We start from the raw sequence: 24,256 nt of genomic DNA, 5'->3' as shown, positions 1-24,256 counted from the left end.
TCAGAGGACTGAGAAGACTTCATATAAACCAAGGAGGTTTCCTTGTTAGTGTTGATCTACAGGCCGTACAGAGTATATATCTTTAGTTAACATACGAAATAATGAAAAAACATATTTTAACCTTCCATTTTACCTTCCGGAAGGGTAGCTGCAAGTTGAAACGGAAATACATCCGTTCGCACATAGTTCATCACACCAGGAGGTAGTGTGTGTGTGTGTGTGTGTGTGTGTGTGTGTGTGTGTGTGTGTGTGTGTGTGTGTGTGTGTGTGTTGTGTGTGTGTGTGTGTGTGTGTGTGTGACTCACTCACTCACTAACAAAGACTCGTATGTGAGTGAGTCTAATTGCAGTGGCATGTTCGTTCGGTGGTGTGCATGCATGCACGCGTTAGCGATGCACTCCTTTGACATTGCAAGTAGCTTCCATTTCTGAGGTGAACAGATTTCACGCCGTAAAGACGGACAGATGGTGAGATAGGGAGTGGGCGGCGGCGACTGAGGAAGGCGGGAGAGAGGGAGGGAGGGAGGGAATGGATAGAGATAAAGGCATACCGGCAAGGTACTCAAATGGAAATTACCTTTTTTGGTCCCCCATGGAAAACAAAAATGAATTGATGTAAAGATGATGAATGAACTGGAGGAAAAAGGTGAAGGGGACAAAAAATGGATGGGACAGTATGTCAAGAGGTATGTGAACAGCACAACGCACAGCTTGGGACGACACTGGTTCAGGACGAGAGCAAGGCCTCAGAATGGAGGGAGAGAGAGAAAGAGACGGAAGGTAGGAGAGAGGGAGGAAGAGATGGAGAGAGAGAAAAGGACAGAGATAGATGCGATGAGAGAGAAAAGAGAGAGATGGGCGAAGGGGAGAGAGACGGGGAGGGAAAGATGGAGAGGGACAGATGGGGAGAGAAAGATAGGGAGTGAGTCGATGGCAGAGTTGGAGGAGAGGAATAAAGATGGGGGGAAAGAGATAAATAGAGAGGGACAGAGTGTGCGAGAGACAGGGGCAGAGGGAGGGAGAGAAACGGAAGAAAGATAGAGGAAAGGAGAGGGACACAGAACGAGAGTTTACCGGTACAAAGTGATGGGCAAAGGGTTCGACTCCCAAGATGAACGACTGTCTGTAATTCGCCTTTTTTTTTTTACATAAAGGTTTGTGAGGCCAGATGTGCTGTAAACAAAGATGGAGTGTATTAGCTGGGCCGGTGATTTTATAAAAGACTTGAGATATGGGGGTGGCGTCTGCAACGGCAGCTGTAAGATGTGAAGACTCATGCGGGTGTTGTGCGGGCGGTGCACAATAAATGTGAATTAAAGATGGTAGTGAATGGTAGGAATGAGTTAGACACCAACAAAAAGTTGAATGGAAAATGGAGGTGAAATAAGAAACTACAGTGATAAAGGAGGTGGATTTAGGAGGCGGGAATTTAAGAGGAAGAATGATAGAGAGAGATGGAGCACGGGAGAGCGAGAGAAAGGGGAAATGACGGATAGATAGACGGATGCTACATCGATGGATAGCTAGGCACTCTGTGACTTAAACTGTGTTGAACTACAGGGTGGGGCCAGTAAGTGGGTCAAGACATTGACACCTGACCTGAATCCATCTCAACCAGTAGCCCCTGCTTACCACAGAGACGGCTTTTTTGAGGTCACGTATCTTCCCCAAAGTTTCACCCCAGTACCAAACACTTTCCACTGCGCCGCTCAGAATGAAATAAATCACATTTTCAACCGGTCACAGGTGCAAGGTTGCTTTTTGACATAACCGAGGCATAGACAAAAAATAAATTGCACTCAGGGAGAGGAAATGGGAAACACAGTGACGGATCAAGGCTGGGGGCGGGCGGGAACCAATGGGAGGTTGGACGAAAAGTTTGAATGAAAGGATCCTACTGTTGTCATACACACGGTACTGTAACATTAGAAAGGTGCTTTAGGACGTTTATGATGCCCTGACAGAGGGGACGGTAATGGAAACAGGTCGGAGTGAATCAGCGGTAATAGAGGAACTGTAGGGAGGAGACGGGGAGTAGTAAAACAGTTATTATTATAGACAGGGACTTCATAAGAGTCTGATGGGAGGGACACAGGCGCCTGGAAGAGAGGATGAGAGAGTGACAGAGACAATGTGGAAGAAGGAGAGGCGGGCATAGCCATGCTCGTGAGGGCTAATGCCGTGATAACAATGCCGTTTGAAATGGAGAAACGATTGAAATGACGTAGACAGCATGGGATAGGAGGGGGGAGAACGAAGGCTACTGTTATAGGCAGGGCACGGTGTGGCAGATTAGCTGCAGAAGAGGGAAAGGAGAGAATGATGAAGGGTGGGATGATGGTGGAGGATAAATAAAATGGGATAGTTTTGTGTATCGTTTGAGGGGAGCGATGGGATAGGTAATGCTTCAAGCTAATTAAGATAAAAGTAAAAACACAAGTTCATACAGGGTTTTCACCCCTCTCTCCGACTTTATTCTGTCATTCTTACTGTCAAGCCCGTGACATATGACTGAAATGCTTCATCAGCATGAACGGCAATTGGGGTGGGGGCGGGGGTGTAGTCATTCAGCAGCTGTTTCATGTTTTATCTGCTACTAGAAACCCCAGTCATGTTTTCACATTAAAAAAATAATAGCGAGTTACGTAACCGATGGAAGCAATTCCCCATCGCTCAGAACAGTAAAAAGAGTGATTTCAAAGATCGCAGGGTCAGATTATCCAACGCTTTGCCCCGAGCTCCTCTACGTCTCTCAGTCCTACAAGCCATCCTTCACTTCCTGCCTGTCCATTCCTCCTTCATTTCCTGTTTATCCATTCATCGATTTCCATTTGTTTGTTCTGTTATTCGGCTATCGAGGGGTTACATAACCGGTAGAGTAACGGGTCTGTACCTTTCTTTCCGGAAGCAACCGATTATTTCCCATGAACAGCATTTGCCGTGTTGTATTAGTATTGTGTGTAGTTCGGTTTTCCTAACACAACCTCTGTTGTTTCCCGCTCTGTTGTTCAGGCTGACAGGCTTCCAGGTGCCGTCCCCGGTCACCAGCACGGGGAACGTGTTCTCTCTGAGACTCACCAGTGACTTTGCTGTCTCCGCACACGGCTTCAAGCTCAACTATGAAGGTAAGGCCCGGGGGGAGCGATTGATGTGCGGAGGGACGGGTGGATGGATTGAAGCTCCAGCACGACGCGGAGACCCTGGGGGGACGGATTGATGGGGAGATGGATGGATGGAAAGATTGAGGGAGGGATGGAGGGACGGATGATTGAAGCTCAGCTAACGCAGGTGAGGCCCACACAGTAAATCAGCTGTGTAACTGGGGGGGGGGGGATAGATAGATGGAAGGAGGAATGAATGGATGAATAGATGATGAATGGATGAATGGGAGTGGTTGGACGTGGCGGTGGAGGTGGTGGGTGTGATAAGGACAGATGGATGGACGGAAGGATGGATGACGCTTATGTTGGGAAATGACATCAAGTCCAACTAACCAGCCAGTATGTCGGCCATTTTACTGAGGGGCTGGTCTCAGCATCCAGAAATACAGGCAATGGGTAAGCACCGGTGACTATTACTATTTATGAGGTAAGGGGTCAGGTTGTTGGGTAACTGATTCAAATGTGAATCTGTGCTCCAGACAGCCACTCCTGGCGGCATGGCGGGACACAGGTTTTCAGATTGGATTTTGATCATGCAGACGTGGATGGGCTCGAGGCTGGATGTGCGGGTGAATACATGTCGGTAATGGTTAGGTGAGGAGTGTGTGCGCGTGTGTATGAAAGACACACACCAAAAATCGTTTGATCGTGCTGATTTGTGCTCTGAATTAATTTAATTTCTTTAAGGAATAGAAGAAAAATCAATGGGATATTTAATGGATGGTTCTGATTCATACACTTTTTGCTCGGTTACATTTGGTGTCAATGCGACTTTCCAAACTTTTCCGATCTCTATTCCGATCTCTTCTCCAATCTTCCTAAGCCAGCCAGACGACCTCCCAATGCCACCTGGGCACATCGGAATCCCAGAGCAGCCGAGATCCATTTCAATATGCTCCGAGACAAAAAATAGAACACAGATAAACAAACCACGCCTTTCCAAGCAGGTCAGAGGTCAATGTTGGCTAATCCCCGGTCCAGAAACCTAAACAAAAGTTCTCCGGCTGAATTCCCCGTTGCTCCCATTGTTTCTGCTCGCAAGCACATTCACAAGGTCGACTTCCGACAACACGCTGGATGACTTTTACTTTTTCCCGAGATCCTGAGATTTCCATTATTGGCATCGCCTCAAGAGCTAATAAAGAGCCCCCCTCTCCCCGTCTCTCCTCCTAACCCTTACCTCCACCCTTCTGTCTGTGTCTGTGGTCAAGAACCCCAGTATTGCCCTATAAGGATGTTCTTCTTCCTTAAAGAAACAATTTGTATTACTTAGCCGCTTTAAGTATCCTTTAACTCTACGTTGAGGAAGAGGTTGTTTTGCGTTATTTGTTTTCAGGGCCCCCCGTTTAGTGTACACCGCGGCCCCCCCCCTTGCATTACCGCAGTGTTCTGCTGCATAATTAAGCAGTAGGGCAGATACTATTTCATCGGAACAAGCAGGATATTAAAATACAGGAGTACCAGACCCGGATGACTTCTCTATAAAACACAAACACTCACATAGATGTATCAACAGGCTCTCTCACTCACACGCGCAACACACACAGACACACACACACACACAGACAAACCGATCATAGCCTCTCCCCGCTGTTTAGGAGGTTTGCAGTTTTTATTGGATAATGACTGGACACAAATTGATGCACATTAAAATAAAATGTGTAAACACACTAATTGCCCCTAATTAATATGAACTTATGTTTAAAATGCAGCTATTTGCATGAACCATATGTTGCCATAGCGAGGTCATAGCCTCCACTCTAATCGGTCTGTGTGTGTGTTTGTTTGTGTGTGTGTGTGTTTGTTTTTGTGTCCTTCTTTCTCGCTCTGTCCCTCTTCTAGTTGTAAGTGCCAGGGTCACCAGTATTTTTCAGTACAGTCTGTTTACTCGCTGCACAATTAGTGAAGCTTTTGAAATGCGATACATAATTATCTAACCAAAATAAACATATTCATCTCTAATGCTAAAATACAGGATCTATGGTGGACATAGAGGACAGAAACACAAACATACACACACACACACACACACACACACACACACACACACACACACACCACACACACACACACACAAAACACACACACACACACACATTCATTAAGAAACACACACACATACATTCATTAAGAAACACACACAAACAGACAGACACACACACACACAGATATGGTCACCATCTCTGTGAAGCCCGCCCATTGATTCCAACTTAAACCTTGAGGGAGTGTTGTGTGAAGAGGTAGAATGTTCTGGGCTGCCCTCTTTACTCGGGCGCCCAGGTTTGATGGACAGGATGTCCTTCCATGTGATGGTCCGCCTCCTTGAACGTTCCTTCCTGTACCACCAAGGTGTGTGTGTGTCAGAGAGAGAGAGAGAGAGAGAGAGAGAGAGAGAGAGAGAGAGAGAGAGAAGAGAGAGAGAGAGAGAGAGAGAGAGAGAGAGGAGAGAGAGAGAGAGAGGAGAGAGAGAAGAGAGAGAGAGAGAGAGAGAGAGAGAGAGATTTATTATTGAGTATGAAGTCAGAGGCGGTTTGATATTGTGCTGATGAGAAGGAATCAAAGATGACAGCTACACATTGCCAACACAACACACCTAGAGACACATACATATTACACCAAAGAGGACAATGAATGAACAAACCACATCACTTTTATTATTATCAATATGATTGTCTTTTATATATTGTATGCTAGATATGATTCTAAGAGACATTGGTTCTATGAGACATGCGTTACTTCAGATGTGGTTATGAGATGCGATATGTGTACATCTTGCGCTACAGGAGAATATTTTGGAGCCAAAACCGGCGCTTGACAAACAGACACCCACGCACATATACTTAAGCCCATACCCTCACACAATCACTTTCGATATATTTAACATACAGAGGCTGTGTATATTTCCTACAGTACCCACGTATTTGCACAAACTCAAAATAAACACATTCACTGAAACAGATGCAAACATTACACACAACCACAAATCAGAAACACACCAACACACATTCACAGACACACATGAACATGTTAAAAACCGCCTTACCTTCAAAGAATAACACAAATGCAAAGAACAGCATATACATCCTCCCGAGTAATGTACATATACAGCACACACACTACATACACATGCACAACTATGAGGATAAACACACAAACTTGCTAACATACAGAAACACACACACAACATGAATACAAGCACCTCAACACATATACAAACACACACACACACGTCCACACACACAGGCTAACGCACACACACACAAAGACATACACATGAACAAACAGACACAAAAACACCCTCAGGCTAACACACGCACACAAACACTCACAGACACACACACACGAACAAAGAGACCGACACACAATACACTGTATATCCCAGATGCAGTCACCCACTCATGGGCCCTCCACCAGGGACCATGCTCTTTAGCCCACAACATGCTACCATGTGGATAACAAGTCAGGGGAGACCTCCTTTGCTTCACGCTCTCATCTCACCCCCTCGTTTTTCTCTCACTCATGGGGGTTCTCATGAGTGTCTCTCTCTCTCTCTCTCTCTCTTCTCTCTCTCTCTCTCTCTCTCGTATGTAACAATGGAAAACCACACTACATGTGTAGAATGCCCGGGCACAGCGAGAGCAACATGCAACACCTGTGGGGAGGAAAACGACATTAAATACAGAGATGCTGAACACCAGTGGAAAGCGGCCAGTGCATTGTTGCTATAGGAAGGCCGTCTGAAAGTATATTTGGCCACAAATATATTGGCAATAACACATAAACGATCAACAAATCCACTTGCGTGCATATAGGCTGATGCTCTATGAAGTTTATTGTGTTGAATTATTAGGATTTTACAACATAGATTAGCTGCAATGTCTAACAATGGTATGCCTTATCGCAAAGTGGTTCTGGTGCCGTCAATTTGATGCAGGGAAAAAGGAAACTGGTTTTTCTTTGCCCAGGAAAAAATGCATCGTAATCCCTCTGGATCTTCCACCAACTGTTTAATTTGTGTGCATTTGTATTTGTTATTTTACCCGACATTATAAATAGGATTCATTCTTGCACGTAATACTATAGGATACATCTGTTGCATGTTGTGTTGTGTGCTAGAAAGTCTGCAGCAAGAAAGATACAAGGTCTTACATTGTCTGATATATATATATATATATATATATATATATATATATATATATATATGCTTTTGTTACAATTTTCTTGTGAAACGGTCGCACACCGTCTGGTGAGATGTCAAGGAGAGCTTGACAGCAAAGTCTTCAGTTGCACTGCTGACAACATGACCCCGGCTTACAACTTGACCCAGCTAACAACATAATGACCTGTCAGAAATTGCAGACTTATTCACCTTATTATCTAACCCCACCAAGGTTTGCGTAAGGGTTTTCTTTTACCAGCTCGCAGCTTCATCCAACCTGCCATCAAATCTGCGGCTCACACGCACCGTCTCCCCCACAGCCCTCCACAGCTACGGGTACTTGGCCTTTCACAGTCCACGGAAAGAAAGCTCCACTGTTTCCACCTCAAGGCTGACACAGCCAGAGGTCTTCTGCAGTGACATGAAACACTGCTACAGGGCGTGTTTTTATTGTAAGTGGCTTCCCTTACAAAAAAATAAAAACTCGCCAACTGGTGCAACTTCTCCATATGAAATCCTTTCCCCCCACTGGAGACTGGCTTCAACCCCAACCGCCTCTGCCCAGTGGCCAGCACTAGCCCGCCGTTAGCGAACCGCAGCAGGCACGCCGCTCAGCAACCCCGGCCATGGCAAACAGTATTTGTTCCCCAAGAAGGTCAATGCAAAGCCCATCGCCTGCCCGCTGAGCCCAAAGGCTGTGGCCGCGATGTGCATAAAGTCCTGTTGCCACTGCTTACAAGGGGGGGGAGCCCAGCTAGCGCTAGCAAAACCGCGTCTCCAGTGGAGCCAGACGGAGGGCCTCCTACTGTTCCCTGCCCTCTGTTTATGCATCCCGAGGAGGGGAAGTGTGGTTGCCCGCATGCTTCAGGCCGCTGCAGGCTTAGGCATGAGAAACGTATCACCACCCAGCATAGGCCTGCTTCTCCGACCGGGCGTAGCTGAGGACACCACAACACACCCTCACACACCATCAACTCTCCCAGAACGGGTTGTATGATGATGCTTGAGCTGCCTGAAGAGAGAAAGAGATAGGGAGAAGAGGCATGGTGAATCCACCAGCACCCGGTCTAGTCTGTGCAGGTGGGAGATACTGAACTCTTGACCAGGATCCAACATGGAAGCTTCTCTGTGTGGCTGCTGGATTCACATCTGACATGAGAGAGTGCAGCGGTCAGTCTGGTTATTTGTTGGCTTAAGCCAAACCAAAGACGTCCGTCATTTATTCTGAGGAGTGTCTTTTGTACAAATCTAGTTGTTTCAATAACTTGAGTATAGCAGTAATGCCATCTGCAAACACTTTTAACATGCCTCTTGTTTGGCCGTTGGTCCTGAGCCAGGATTGTTTTTGTCATACGTACAAACAGCACAAAAACATTACATTCTGTTCAAGGGACAAACTCATGGATTTTCGTAGTGCAAAAAATAATAAACAGAAACACCTCAGTTGTAGTCAATAAGCATGACATAGAATACTGGGCATTATGTATAACCACCTCCCTGAATCCAACGTGTTGCTCCAGCGTCCAGAGGATCTTCCCTAAGCCCTATCCATCCTACGGCTAAACCCCCCAGATCAGTGGCAGCTTGCTGGCCCCCCCCAGAAGCAGGGGCCCCGAGCCTGGGGCCGTGTTTACCTGCAGAGTCTAACCTGTTATTCTACACCACAATGTTCCGCTCTGGCCAAAGCCCATGCCGCCTCGAAACAAGCGCTGCGCCCACACTGTGTCTGTGTATGTGTATGCGTATCTGTGTGTGTTGTGTGTGTATCTGTGCGTGGTGTGTGTGTGTGGTGTGTGTGCGTGTGTTGGCCCAGTACCGAGGGCCATACCGCCCAGAATGGCACTGCACCAAACGGCGGCGTCTGATGCCATCCGCATCTCTGTTCCCGCGCTCCGCCTTGTCGGGAGAACCCGTTCTGAATACCAATTGCTGTCACCTGATTCTCAACTCTTGTTTGATTTAATTTTTTCATCGGTTTCTCTTGGAGATAACCCATATGCTGCTTCCTCTGTCGTCCCACGGAGCTCCTGGATGTCCTGCAAGATGCAGGGCTCCCCGCTGCTAGTTCGGCTCTTTTTCGCAGCTCATTATTTTTAGGTTGAAGCTTCGGCAGGGAGGCCGAGGGGGGGGTTGTGATTTCAGTACAGAGGGAGCTATGGGTAGCCAGGGTGATTAGAGATACAAGGGAGACGTTTGTCACTATCAGCGGGAATTGTTTTCGGATGTGAAGAGAATGGTGAACATGGCGCCAGATATGTAGCGTTTACAGCCAACCTTCTGAAGAGATTCAACATGCAGTCCAAACTGTTAACGGGAAAAAAAAAAAAAGATCAATTCAGGGAACACACTTGTGTTTGTGTTTACTTCTTTGGCCATGTCCTGTGCTGCGATTGATTTAGTTATTGGTTCGTTAAGTCCACACGGTCACTGTTTTGGTGCGCATACACTTGCACATCATTTGTGTTATTGAAGGTTGTTTGCTCTGTGGAGTGGGTGGCCTTCATTTCTTTGTGTGTATGTAGTACACTCATGCGTTTGAATGTGCTTGTGTTGTTTGTAGGTGTTTGTGTGTTGGTGGATTTGTATTTGTGGTAGTTTGATTGTGGCTCTGGCTGTGCTCTGATGTTTATCATGGAGATCTGAGAGGACGGACAATATCCACCTCCTCCAGCAGTCTGCTGTCTGACCCCTAAGGCGGAGCGCGGGAACAGAGGCCGCATACAGAACCAATCTGTCTTTGCAGCGATTAGCATAGACCGCTGTGCCGATGAGGAGTGTCATTTCATAGCCACCTTGTGTGACGACATGTTGTGAACTTCAAAACCCCCCCTCCCATCACGAAGGTTGCACTAATGCTCCTAAAGGCAGCTCTGGAAATGACGACACGGCGGCCATGAGCAATGTAGCGGAATGCTACATTGCTATTGTTACCTGGTAGAACAAAAGGTTCGTCCCTTCTGATGTTCGGCATACGTGATTCTCTACCTTGGCTTAACATAAGGGTAACGTTCTCCAAGAGTGAAACTTGTCAAACTTTCGTGGCAGCATGCTGCAGTTTGTTCCTGGCATCCCTTGCAGCCCCCCATGCCACTGTTTTGAAGCACTCCCCTATTCAAGTTAATGGTTGAACTGGGATTGAGGAAACCCCAGTTCAACTTTCAGAACCAGTCTGGGTGCAGCCCTAGATGAGTCTCGAGCTGTCCCTCAAGCTCTCTCTCTCTCTCTCTCTCTCTCTCTCTCTTCTCATCTCATCTCTCTCTCGTCTCTCTCTCTCTCTCTCTCTCTTGCTCCCTCTCTCTCTCTCTCTCTCTCTTGCTCCCTCTCTCTCTCTCTCTCTCTCTTGCTCCCTCTCTCTTCTCTCTCTTGCTCCCTCTCTCTCTCTCTCTCTCTCATCTCTCTCTCTCATTCGCTCTCTCTCTCCTCCCGCACGCTTCTTAATGTCTCACAATCCTTACTGCATCCAATGAAATCCTGTTTTCAAATCCTCCTTGAATCATCCTTGAACAATCAAGATTAGGATATCAGAGAAGCTTCCCGCAACGCCGATATCCTAATCTCGATCTTGGATTTTTTCCGCTTTGAAAGTCGATTCAAAAAGCCGGTTTCCTTTGTTCTCTGTTGATTCCCCCAGTTCAGTTGTGATGAAATCCGCAGGAGTTGATTGGTTTTACCAGGTGAACAACACTAGGTTGTTTGCAAGACTTAACAGGGCTTATCCCTGTCTCTGTCTCTCCAATTACCCTTGTGAAACGGCAAGTGTTCTCTGAAGCACTGTTTAGTGAGTTATAGTATCGCTGCACATACATACACATGCCCACGGTCTATATGTGTGTGTGTACGTGTGTCCCGTATCATCCTCTGGATCTCCACCTGCGTTTCTGCAGTTCTCCTGCAAGCACATATAAATGGTAATGGGTATATTTCATACTGTATTTTTCACCCAACAAGCCCAGGCAAAACCGATGAACACATACACACACACATACACACACGTATGCACGTACGCACGCAAACATGTATTCCATGCATTTTAGATGAAGGAGTATATGTCAGCTTTTCCCCCAGAGGAACAGCTTGTTTTCCGACCCTCTAGAGAGATTATGTGTGTGTGTGTGTGTGTGTGTGTGTGTGTGTGCGACTGTGTAGGTGGGTAGCTTGGTAGGTAGGTAGGAGGGGCCCTCTCTTGGGGATTGTGAGTCATGTAAGTGTATTTGTGTGTGTGTGTGTGTTTGTTTGTGTTTGTGTTGTATTCTATCAGAGTGTAAGACTTCATATAGGAAGGAACAGGAGGAAAATAAAGTAGAGAATGATTGAAAGAGGATGAGTGACAAAAAGAGATGGATTAGATGGAAAGAAAAACAAAACACACGGCCACCACACACATGCACGTACACACACCCATATCACACACATGCATGCACGTACAAACACATACACACCGAACAAAAGCATGCACTTACTAACACACTACTAAACACTAACACAGACATGGACACACAAAGGCACACAAAAACACACGCACATACAAAACACACACACACACACACACACCACACACACACACACACTCCAACTGAGAAAAAACAGAAACACATCATGCAGTGCACACACACCCACACAGTCAAGTGGTGACATCAGGTGTGGCGGAGCAGGCTGTGTAATACATAATCATATCGAGAAATAACAGTGAGATTGACCTATCCTTTGGCCCATATTACTTCTGAAAGAGAGAGAGAGAGTGAGTGGGAGAGAGAGCGAGATGGAGAGATGAACAGGCTGAATATTAATCACAAAATAGTTAGTACCAGCTGTGTGTGTACCATTTGTGTGTCTTTCAAATTATATAAAACTCCCTTCAAACTCTTGAACTTGGCTCAACCATGACTATAACTGTGAACAGTTAAACCAACGACGTAACGTCCCATCAGGACGGTTGACATAAGATCAGGGGTTGCCGGGGAAGAGACGGCGGACGAACAACGCGCGACTCCTATTAGCATCAAGAGGCTAACACACACGCTAATTGTTAGAACATCGTCTACCGCAAAGGGTGGCGATAACGCAGCGGTGCTGTAACCGTCGAGGGGTGGATAAAAAGAGATTGAGCATTAGCATAATGGAGGAGAAGTGGTGCACTAAAGACCTTTTTAGGTTATCCACACGGAAGCTGTCAAGAGCGTTGGCCTGAAATCAGATTCATTTCCATTGTTAGTCACGGTTACATCTCCCTTAACCTTGCGGGTCGTAAAGGGTGAGGCCGTAAAGCATTAGAGAAAAGGTGACCCGTACTGGCAGAGGTAGCCGTTTAATGAGCCTTTATTTCTGAATAATGGCGGCGATTAAGATTGCACGACCGTGTGATGTATGTGATCTGTGATCTTGAAATCGTGAAATGTTCAGTTTACCGGACGACATCAGCGTTTTCTTTCGGTTTGATATGAGTAGCGTTTTTCGTTAGCGCTTGGCGGAATTTATAGGTCCGTAGTAAATGAGGTTAGCGAAGGTATAGACAGTTGAGCCGACAGGGGCGATGTGAGTTTCTCTGTGATTTAGTTTTGAGACACCAATCACGGCCACTGTTACGCTGCGATCGATCGGGCCCGTTAGCGGCCAGTCGCCTCCTGTAAAGACAATCGGAGCGAGTGGAATATGAACGTGAAATGTGAAAGATTTAATCATCGCAAAGTGCTACTTACTCTCGCTTTGCTTCTGTAGCCCCCGTATGTGTCTGACATTTTAAGTCAGGAAAGTGATGTATAAACCAGATGTCGCCGTTAAATGCATTACTTTTCATTAGTTAATTGAGTAAACAGCTGCCAGACTCTTGTCTACCTGGATAGGTTGTCCGACAAAAAAGGCCATTTGACCAATGATATACTAATTTGGCTCTTTAATGTAATTGCAGTATACCCCAAAATTGTGGCCAAATATCGTTTTGCCTGGAATGGCACGATGGACGTGATTTGCAAAAAAAGTATAGAATATATAATATCAACTGCTTATTAAATCATTTTAGGGAATTATATGACACTGCTGAAATATCTTTTAGCTCTTGGACAGAAATGGTTCGTTGATGCCAAGCAGACCGTCGCGAGAAATATTGATTTGATATTCAGATCTGCCAGCTCAACCTGACTGAATTATAGAGCCATTTAAGCTAAATGTTTAGGTGTGTGTGTGTGTGCGTGTGTTTCTATTCGTGCATGTGCTTGTAAAGGTGTGTTATACCTTCCCTCACTCAAAGTCTGTCATTATTACTTCCAAATCATCCAGCCAATCAAATAGCTTCCCTGCAGGGTCACCACCTGAGTCCATCCAATCAGCATCCACTGCCAAGTCGGGGAGGAAAAGAATGTCACGGTATTAGCATAACCAAAAAGAGGAACACTGCAGCGCGCCGGCTCAGCACTATTCGCTCACCACTGTGATTGAAACTGCGTTTTAACACGGCGTTCACCCTTCCATAAATTAACCCAATGCTGACAGCCAATCAGAGCTATTAAACAATCACCCCGACGACACAATGCAGTCCGCAAAAACAAATAAGCACAACACCTTCCTTGGCACACCGTCCCGTAACCCCCCTGTGAGGGCCTGGGTTGTTCCAAGCTGCAGGTTTTATTATGTTAAGAGCCGACCCCGAGAGGAGTCGCGCAGAGTTTAATTGACTAATTGATCATTAGAAAAAGTCATTCAGTTAGCTCCTTCTCCGGCAGCTGCGATTCCTTCTCCTGCTTCTCCTCTCATCACCTCCCATTGCTATCCCTTCCTCTCACTCCGGTGTTGTTTAACTTATCTGTCGCCCGGGAAGTAATTGTTGGCCGATAGAATCCCTAAACGTGTTAAAGTGGTCTCTGTGCCACTGACTTACTCCCCTTACTATTTTTATGGAGTCGGTGGCTCTTCCTCACGTTTTTCAACGAACCCTTCCAAAAGCTAATTCTCTGAGCGTTTGCCTCCCATTGTGAGGGTGAAGAAAATGCTGATTATTAACGCTCTGTCGGAACTCTTCACTGCACGGCCAGACCTCTGCTGCACCTGCTGCCATTGTCGTTGTGTGTTGTCCCGGAGGAACTGTACACAGTTCATTCATAACACCTCCTGTCCTCCTGTTATTATTATCTGGTCCACGACAAAGACCCTTCTGGAACAAACCTGGACTTAAACGAGAGCGTCACACACATTTTAACAAATGATGTTAGCAATATCGGTGTCCTAAGAATATTCTTCTCTGGAGAACCTTTTTGTTTTTTAGAACAAAACCTGGCCACATACCTTTTAACAAATTATATTATTGATACAAATTATTCTTCTCTGAAGTACATATAGATTTTTCTAGAAAAATCTTATCATAAACGGGAACGCCACACACCTTTTAACAAATCACTTTTGTGATATAAATGATTCCCAAGATTCTCTAGACCAGCTATAGACTGTTCTAGAACAAAACCCGGCCAAAAAAGGAAGGGTCACCTACCTTTAACAAATTATGTTAATACAACTTTTTCTCTGGACCAGATATAGACTGTTCAAGAACGATGCCTGGCCAAAAATGGGATCGTCAAACACTTCAAAAAAATTATGTTAACAACACTTTTTCACTGAACCAGATATAGACTGTTGTAGTACAATACCTGGCCAAAAACAGAAACGTCACACACCTCTTTAACCAATAACGGATAATGATTAGTGTGCTAGGGTTGTCCACACACACTGGTTGTAACGTTTAGATGATTTGTGCACGTTGCTGTGGATTTAACAGCCAATTTTCAAATTGGCAATTGTTTTTTAAATAGTTATACTTCAGTTATCAGTGGAGTTTCACACTTTTCACATGCACAGGTCCTCAGAATAATAAACCATTTAATTGCAAGTTGGAAATATTTGTTGAATATTTACAATCAAAAGTCGACGCAACATGATTGGTTGTGGAGGGGTTACAGATATCATACATTAAATTGTATACATCTAGTTTGCGGCACAGACAGTTAGAAGTGACAACTTGGTGATCACTGTGCATTGTTGATTGATGTGTATTGTTGCATAGCTTTTTAATAGACAGCCTATTTGAAATGCAAAGCAGCCTTTTGATGACAGCAAAACACATTACACATTTTGAGTTTTACATATTCAGAATTACAGTTCACTATCTGATCGTGTGTGTGTGTGTGTGTGTGTGTGTGTGGTGTGTGTGTGTGTGTGTGTGTGTGTGTGGTGTGTGTGTGTGTGTGTGTGTGTGTGTGTGTGTGTGTGTGTGTGTGTGTGTGTGTGTGTGTGTGGTTTGCACGGACATTGCAGCATATCTTGTCCCTGTGGAATCAATCTCCAAAAAGACTATCTTCCGGGACACGCACGCACGCACACACACACACACACACACACACACACACACACACACACACACACACACTATGCAAGAGTGTATCAAAGAGAACAGCAAAATGTATGATGCAGGTTACGGAAATAAGGAGTACACTTGTATTGTAATATTACAAAGAATTGACATACTTTTAGACATTTTGGCAGATATGTGGCATAACTAAATAGCTGAACTCAAAAATGTCCAACCTTATACCAAGACGTTACTGCAGCCAACATGAAACCTAAACCTCAACCCATACCGAAACCATTGTGGACCTTATGTTTCAAAGTAATATTTATAATGGGTTGGTGCTGCATGTTTGTGCTTTATGCTGCTGTATATGTGCTTTTATTGTATGTGTTCTGCTCTAATCTACTACAGTTTGCACTTTCCTATGATGTTTTAGTACGCTGTGTTTTATTGTCTGCATATTTTATTTTCTGTTTGCAATTGTCGATTAGTGTGCAATGTCCCTGAAATAAACCAATAAATAAATAAATAACCTATTGCTTGAACTTATAAAAGTAAAAATCAGATTTGAGGGTTTGCGATAGAGGGAGAGCAGAAAAGTGTGGAAGGGTGCAAGATTTAGAAACTGAGCTCTTGCTATATTCCTCCGCCATTGATTGAAGACGGATTCCCTGGACTCATCAGGGAAGAAACGCCCTGATTGGTCAGAAATGAGCTGGGAGTGGTAGAATATGTAAATGAGATCATACAGAGGACTTGGATATTGTCGCAGCGGATTTTTCTCACTAATAACTCTGCCTTTCTCTGCTATACTAACAACTAATACCTCTTACATATTACCTTCAACACCTTTTTATGGCAATACCATTTAAAAGTGAATATCCAAACGTAACCATTTAAAACGTAATTCCCAAACCATTTTAAGGATTTTCTGTCAAATTTAAAAAATGCCTGATCCATTTAATCCCTAGTGCCTAAACTTCCCCATTTAAAACCAAATGATTAAACTTAATTATTGAAAATGTAATGCAGTTACCGTTAAAAACCTAATTCCTAAACTGCGTGAGTTAGTTTAAACGACTAAACCTAACAATTAAAAATGTAATTCCTAAACGCAACCGCCCAAATCTGTCAGTTGCAGGTTGTTGTCTTCCTGTCATTAGCACTGCTTATCTCCACTCTGGTGATGGGAGGAGATTCATTATGTGTTCATTCCACTAGTTTTACTTGTTTACAGCTATCTTTGGCCCTGTTGTAATTACTCCCTGACTACCCATCATGCATTGTATTTGCGAGCAAGCCGTTGGGCGATGATAGTCTTTATGCTGTGGATGATTGCTCCACCGTGCCTTCCTTGCTTGGTTGGTTTTCATCGTTTACGTGAGTCAGGTAGCGCACAAGTACGTGTGTGTGTGTGTGTGTGTGGTGTGTGTGTGTGTGTGTGTGTGTGTGTGTGTGTGTGTGTGTGTGTGTGTGTGTGTGTGTGTGTGTGTGTGTGTGTGTGTGTGTGTGTGTGAGAGAATGTGTGTGTGTGAGTGGGAGGTTAGTGTGCACTTTTTTGGAAGGGGGATTTGTTTGTGCCAACGTGTGTGTGTGTGTGTGAGTGTGTAAGAGAGAATGTGTGTTTCTGGCTGTCAATCAGCTTTCCATGGGCCTCTTGATGTTACATTTAATAAGTCATGCTACAGTAGGCACAGCTATAACAAATCCAAAATCCACACACACACACACACCCAAATGTAGATGTTATCAGCAATACATATTGGAAGAGTTGGTTATCGTTGACACCACCACAGCACACACACACACACACACACACACACACACACACACACACACACACACACACACACACACACACACACACACACACACACACACACACACACACAGCATTGCGCTGGTGTTATTAAAATGTGCTGAGTAGAATGACAGTAGCAGTCAGCCCTCAGAGACACACTGCTAGACAAATAAGCTCAAAAGCAGAACCAATTTCCACTTAAATAGCTTTCACACCCCTCAGTGTGTTAGCCAGCCTACCGCAGACAGAACTTTGTTGTGTGTTTCAGACCACTCACTGTGCAGTTCTGTGGTTCATTACCCACTTTCTGACAGTTGATGTGTTTTTTGGGGTGTTTCCCAATGGCGAGACACTAAATGAATACCTTTCCAAACATGTAAACCATTTTAAAAGGGTTCACTAAAACAAGCAGTGTTTTTAGAGTTGTGTTTGTGGTGACTGTGTTGAAAAAAATGCACTTTGTGTAAGAGTTTGTGTGTCTGTGTTTTGGTTACGTGTGTGTGTGTGTGTATGTGTGTGTGTGTGTGTGTGTGTGTTTGGTGAGTGTGATTGTGTATGCGTGCATTTTTTTCAGTTAAGAATGAAAGGTTAAGGTTGGAACAAACCTTAAATTCACATTGCCAGACCCAATCTTGTGTCACAAGGTCTGGAAAAGTTTTTTTTCAGGAGGGATAACAAAGGCCTTGCTGAGGCAGCTTTTTGTTTGGCTGATTGAGGCTGTACAACCAACTCTAACTCTTTTTGAAACCCACATACACAAACATGCTCACCTCCTTCACACTTTTTTAATTGGTTTCAATTTGGTGGAATTTACAGAAGTCGCACACAGACACCGGAATCTTTGGCAGGGGCGGGGGAAAGTTCGCTCTTCCTTTTGTGTTCCTTCCGCTCTTCCTCCCAACGTGTCTCCTACTCTGATCTCCTCACCTCCACCTCCTCCGCCTAAGCCTCCTCCTCGTCTCCACGGTAACAGTGTGGGTCGTCCCAGGTGAACTTCTGTTCCCTTGCCATCATCTGGGGAAAAGAATAACACAGGCTGATAAGCATGACCTGGAGAATGAGAGGTGGAGATTGAGAAAAGAGGGAGAGAAAGGGAGGTAGGGAGAGTGAGAAAAAGTCAAACAAAGAGGGTGTGCTGGTGCACCTGCTTATTTGTCTGTGGGCTTCTATACGTGAATGTTTTGTGTACTTGTGTTTTGGATTGTCTGTCCTCGTATCGATCGATGCAAAAAGTTGCGAAAAGATTGGACACACTCATTTGCTTAGTTCTGCTTCACAGGCCACAACCCACCATGGTCCCTTTATTTACACACACACACACACACACACACACACACACACACACACACACACACACACACACACACACACACACACACACACACACACACACACACACACACACACACACACACACATTTTCTTTCTTCTGCATGCCGCTACGGATCGATTTAGCTTTTGAGTCATTCTATAACTCTCAATCTTTCGAGCCAGCGGTGTCTCACTATCGTTTTGGCTTCTTAACTCGCGCCCACCCTGCCTCTCCCGCCTCCAGGTCAAACTCTCCCTTTCTGTGTCACCTCAGTGTGTGTTTGAGTGTCTATTCATGTGTTGGTGTGTGGGCGTGTGAGAATTTGTGTGCGCCTGCATGCACACCCACACCTGTGTTCCTCTGCCACGCGGCAGTGCGGCCTCAGCAGATTGACAGTGATGTCAGACACCTAACGATTTCCTATTGGCTGCTGACCCCTGGGACCTAACGACCCCATATCGATCTGACCAATTAGCATTCACACCTTTAATTAATACTGAGGCAAGACACACACACACACACACACACACACACACGCTGCCACGTACACAGGAAGGCACAGCGACATGCACACACCACGCACACGCACACGCACACACACACACACACACCGGTTTAATTAGGAGTGAGAAGAGAAATGTCTGTAAAGGAAGATAACGGAGAGGTGTGGAGGGAGGGTGAGCTGGACTTGGGACAGGTGAACGAGGAGGACATTAAAAGGATGGTCTGTTGTGTGTGCGTGTGCGTGTGCGTGCGTGAGTGAGTTGAGATAGTCATTAAAACCCTAAGTTTGTATCCTGAAGAAATACCCCAGTTGTAACAAAGGTGTGTGTGTGTGTGTGTGTGTGTGTGTGTGTGTGTGTGTGTGTGTGTGTGTGTGTGTGTGTGTGTGTGTGTGTGTGTGTGTGTGTGTGTGTGTGTGTGTGTGTGTGTGGCGCGAGGTGGACGGGCGTTTTGGCGTCATTTAAGACCCTGGGTACAGACCCTGATGCTACATCTGGAAGAAGTAGCTCACCCTTGCGGGAAATATAAACTCTTCCAATGAACTGATGTGCAATCAGCAAATAGGGGACGACACTCTAGTCCCTGGTCTACCGGCTTACCAATGGGGCCGACTTTGTGTGTGTGTGTGTGTGTGTGTGTGTGTGTGTGTGTGTGTGTGTGTGTGTGTGTGTGTGTGTGTGTGTGTGTGTGTGTGTGTGTGTGTGTGTGTGTGTGTGTGTGTGTGCGCGCGCGGGCAGTGGTCCACCTGAGTAGGAGGGATACTACATTCATACATCTGATACTGATACAGGTTACTGTGTTTGGATTGGATCAGTCCCCTTCCCAGAACTTCTAGTGTCCCTGGCTAACAACCAGGAGGAGTGCCACATCTAAGTGGACCATCAAAGCCTGGTGTCTCTAGTGCTTGTAAACAGGGGACCTTAGTTTTGGCTTGTGTGTCTGAAGGCTCTGGGGTCATGCTTTGCAAATGGGAACAGACAAAGTGGACCACATCTAATACTTCTGACGGAGATATCTAGGGAGAGAGAGAGATGGAGGGAGAGAGAGAAGAGAGAAAGAGGAGAGAGAAAAAGAACATTTTTCAAAAGATGAGAGTGCTAGGAATAGATAGAAAGATAGGGAGAGGGGAAATAAAGAGAGAGGGGAGAGGAAAGGAGAAGGAAAAGGCAAAAAGAGAGGGATAGAGAGGGGGAGAACCAATAGATGGGGGAAAACATAAAGGGAACCAGAGAGAGAGAGAGGGATGTTATACATGTCCTTGATGGCTGTAGCCCATAAACACACACAAATAGAGGAACAGAGATGGGAAGGGGAATGAGGGTTTAGGGTTTGGGGAGGGGTGTGTGTGTGTGTGTGTGTGTGTGTGTGTGTGTGTGTGTGTGTGTGGTGTGTGTGTGGTGGTGTGTGTGTGGTGTGTGTGTGTGTGGTGTGTGTGTGTGTGTGTGTGGGGAGTGTGGGGGGGGGGGGAGGGGGGTGTTCGTTGGGCTCATGCACCATGTGTTGCCTCTAATGAAGTTCTGTTGGCAGGATGTCTTTAGGGGGGAATCTAACGGTTTATTGAACCGGCCCTCCAAGTAACATTGATCACCGCATCAAGGAGCTGCTCCAAACACACACTCACACAAACACGCACTCACTCAACGCACACGCACACACCGCGTGGGCGTTCACATGCAATATGTGTTTGATATAATATACACAGACAGAATTATACATCCGCCATGTATAGCATAGATTCACATGCACCACACACTCATATCTGCACATTCCATCACATAGTGGTGTTAACGACGACCCATACTAGCGTCTGTCTGAGTAGCTCTGTTGCTATAGCCTTGAGGGTACGATTTTCTTCAGGGGCCCTACAGACTGATCTGAACCATGATTGAGTAAATTGGCCTAGCACTGAGCTGGCGAGCTTAAGCTAGCGACCATGGTCTCTCAGGCTAATTCACCACGTGTTCCTTTCGATGGAGATGCTAACAGCACTCATTCATGGCGTACATTCCCCATTCCATAGAGTTTAGTTGAATGCCCCCGACACTTGGCCACAATAAGGGGTAACTTGCATGTTAATGTTAGCATTTGGACTGACAATGCCTTGGTTGATAACGTTCAGGACACTGTATCAAACCTAATTGTGTGTATTGTGCCTGGTAATTGATCCTGACAGCTGTCAGGAGATTTAGTCTTCTGAGCCCTGCTTCTGAATCGCTCTCTGTTTCTCTCCCTCTGATCCACAAAGTAACACACACACACACACCACACACACACACACACACACACACACACACACATACACACACCACACACACACACACACACACACACACACACTGACTCCCACACATCCATTAATATGTTCATAATTAGATGTAATTATGAAAAGTTTTGATTATACCATTAGAAATCAGGTGCCAGTGAAAAGTGGACTTTCTGAGATTGATTGTGTGTGTGTGTGTTTGTATATGTGTGTGGCTTTAATCACCCCAAAAATTCCTTCTTAGCAAACTAACTCAATACCCCGCAACCATACACACACACACACACACACACACACACACACACACACACACACACACACACACACCACACACACACACACACACACACACACACACACACACACACACGTGCAAGCTCATGCACCGACTCTAAATGTTTTTTGTCGATCGACCCCTTTTGATCTTAAATTCATGACGACCTTTAGGAAGAAGCTCAACAAACCAAACAAAGCAAAATCCCATACGTTTCCTTCATAATATACTTCTCAGTTACATCATCGCTTCTGAATGGCAATGGGTATCGCAAAAAAAAAACGACTAAAAAGGCATTCACCAATATCAATAAAGCGCTGCTCAAAAGCACTTAGAGTAGCAGGCGCCTTCCATCAGGTCAGCATGCCCTTTTACCAATCGGAGCGCAGGACAGCCAAATGTTTGTTCTCTTGTAGTACAGAGCCTGGCAGCGGGGGTCCCCTATATCAAAGATAATACTGCAGGGCTTTGACAAGACCCCAAGACACGGCCAGAGCCATCCGTCAAGGATCTAGGTAATGGTTTTAACCTTTTTTCCTGTATAATTTCGAGTCGGACCAAATGATGTGAACTTTTGGTTTTGTTTCGGCCTTGAGCACGATGTTGGTATTGACACTAAGCAGGATGACAAGAAGCCTTCAGAGTGTGAAGCTTAATGGGGGCACTTTCATTTGCGGTCCTGAATCAGACGCACGTCTGTTTTTTGCCTTCGACCTGTAGTTTGAACTGTCAAGATCGGGAGTTAATGAGACTTTTACATCATTTTCGACAGACCTTCGTAAATGTCTGCGCGGGCGAGAGTCGTTGAATACAAACAGGAAACTGCATCTGCCATAGAGGAATGAAGTCAGTGATGGGACAGTACAAATAATAGTTTAAAGTAGGTTGGATGATGATTAATAATGATCTTCTTTCGTTTTCTGGCAATCCGTCACCCACTTTAGGGTTCATCCACTGTATGGGTAATTCTCTTGAATAGTTCTAGTGCTGCTGTGTTATTTCTTCAAAACTTTGCACAGTGTCCTCAACCCCTTATTTGTAGGCTGATCTCATACTGGGGAAGCTGTGCTTCCTGGGAAACTTTTAGGCTAAATTGATCCGCTGCAGTAATCGAGTTGGACTCAGAACGATGAATGGATCTGAAAGCCATTGATGTCCACGCACCAATTCCTACAGGATATTGTAGTTTTAGCTTCTGCGTTATTCAAATCACACTTTTGATCCGATGAATTGAACCGCTTTAGAAATTACGATTCAAACAGGGAAAGAAACGCAATATGAATCTAATTTTTTTGTCAACCCCACTGAGCATTTGCACATATCTGCACAGAAATGGAACAGTAATCCCTGACCTTATCAGCCTCCGTGTTTACTTCTGTGTGTGCTGCGTGTGACGTCGCTGTTATTTAATAATGTGAACAAGCCAAAACAAAACATCCGATCCAAGCATGAAACTCAGCACTGATGCTTCCAGAGTGAATGACCAAGAGGCTCAAACAATGACAGCGTCAACGTCCAAACCGTTGCCTGTGGACATCCACTCCCTCAAGTGTAAGCTGCACACCAAAACGGTAATAGTGTGAAGAACATTCGTGGCAGACGACATAACAATGGCGTGAAATAATTGAGTTAAGCATTGAGCAGGATTGTGTCATTATCTGGAAAAACAACTGGGCCGCTCGTGATTGACGTGATAATAAATGGTTCCATTTGCACATTTCCACCAACACTTTTAATTAAACGCCCTTAAGCCTCCGTGTGCCCACATCCATCCAGTCTGTTTCCCTCCTATTTTAAAGGCACAAAAACATCAAGATAAGGATCTCGAAACGTATTATTTAATATGCAGCTCAATCATCTGGAGCCATTGTATATTCGGTCAAAAACGTACGGTCTCCCATTCGAGTAGGACCAACTCATTAGCACCGACCGGAGTACGTTGCTCCTACGCAACACTGTGCCTCAACCCCGACGCGCTGCCCTTCACACAGCAGTACGTGACGCTGAGACGCATAATTGTGTAGTTGATCTTTCACCAGCATATAGGAGGACTCTCGAATGGGGTTCAAGCAAGGTATCACATTGTCTTCATTGCGAAAAGCTCTTTTGCCGTGAAGTACATGTGGCAATGCGGTAGTCCTTATGTATGCGTATTAGGGTCTTTTGGCAGGCAAGGGTGTAGTATTGCTATTACCCATCACCCAATGATTATTGGGTGATGGGTAATGAATGCATTTATTAATGAATGCATTTGTTTTTGTAGGCCATTTGTTTACTCATTAGTAGTTTGCTGTATATTCAGATACCTATATATGGATGTAGTGGCTTAGGGTGTCGATTCCCAGCCACAAAGTACTAGGTTCGACCCCCAATGTCTGCAGAAATACCCTCAGGCATCCATGAGCAAGGCATCCTCACAGCTGCTTGATCCTTCGGATCCCAATGACCTGT

The 24,256-nt window shown here is 45.2% G+C and overlaps 1 protein-coding gene across 1 annotated transcript in view; it reads left to right on the top strand.

Annotated features, from left to right (window-relative positions):
* Positions 1-24,256, top strand: part of LOC115536286 (CUB and sushi domain-containing protein 3) — a 327,005-nt gene that overhangs the window by 90,920 nt on the left and 211,829 nt on the right. The window contains exon 3 of the mRNA XM_030348078.1: positions 3,012-3,124. Coding sequence (XP_030203938.1) covers positions 3,012-3,124 — 113 coding nt within the window. The remainder of the gene's footprint in view (positions 1-3,011; positions 3,125-24,256) is intronic.

The sequence above is a fragment of the Gadus morhua genome, chromosome 22 (assembly GCF_902167405.1).
Source record: "Gadus morhua chromosome 22, gadMor3.0, whole genome shotgun sequence".
Classification (NCBI taxonomy): Eukaryota; Metazoa; Chordata; class Actinopteri; order Gadiformes; family Gadidae; genus Gadus; species Gadus morhua.
This window is presented reverse-complemented; position numbering and strand designations above follow the sequence as displayed.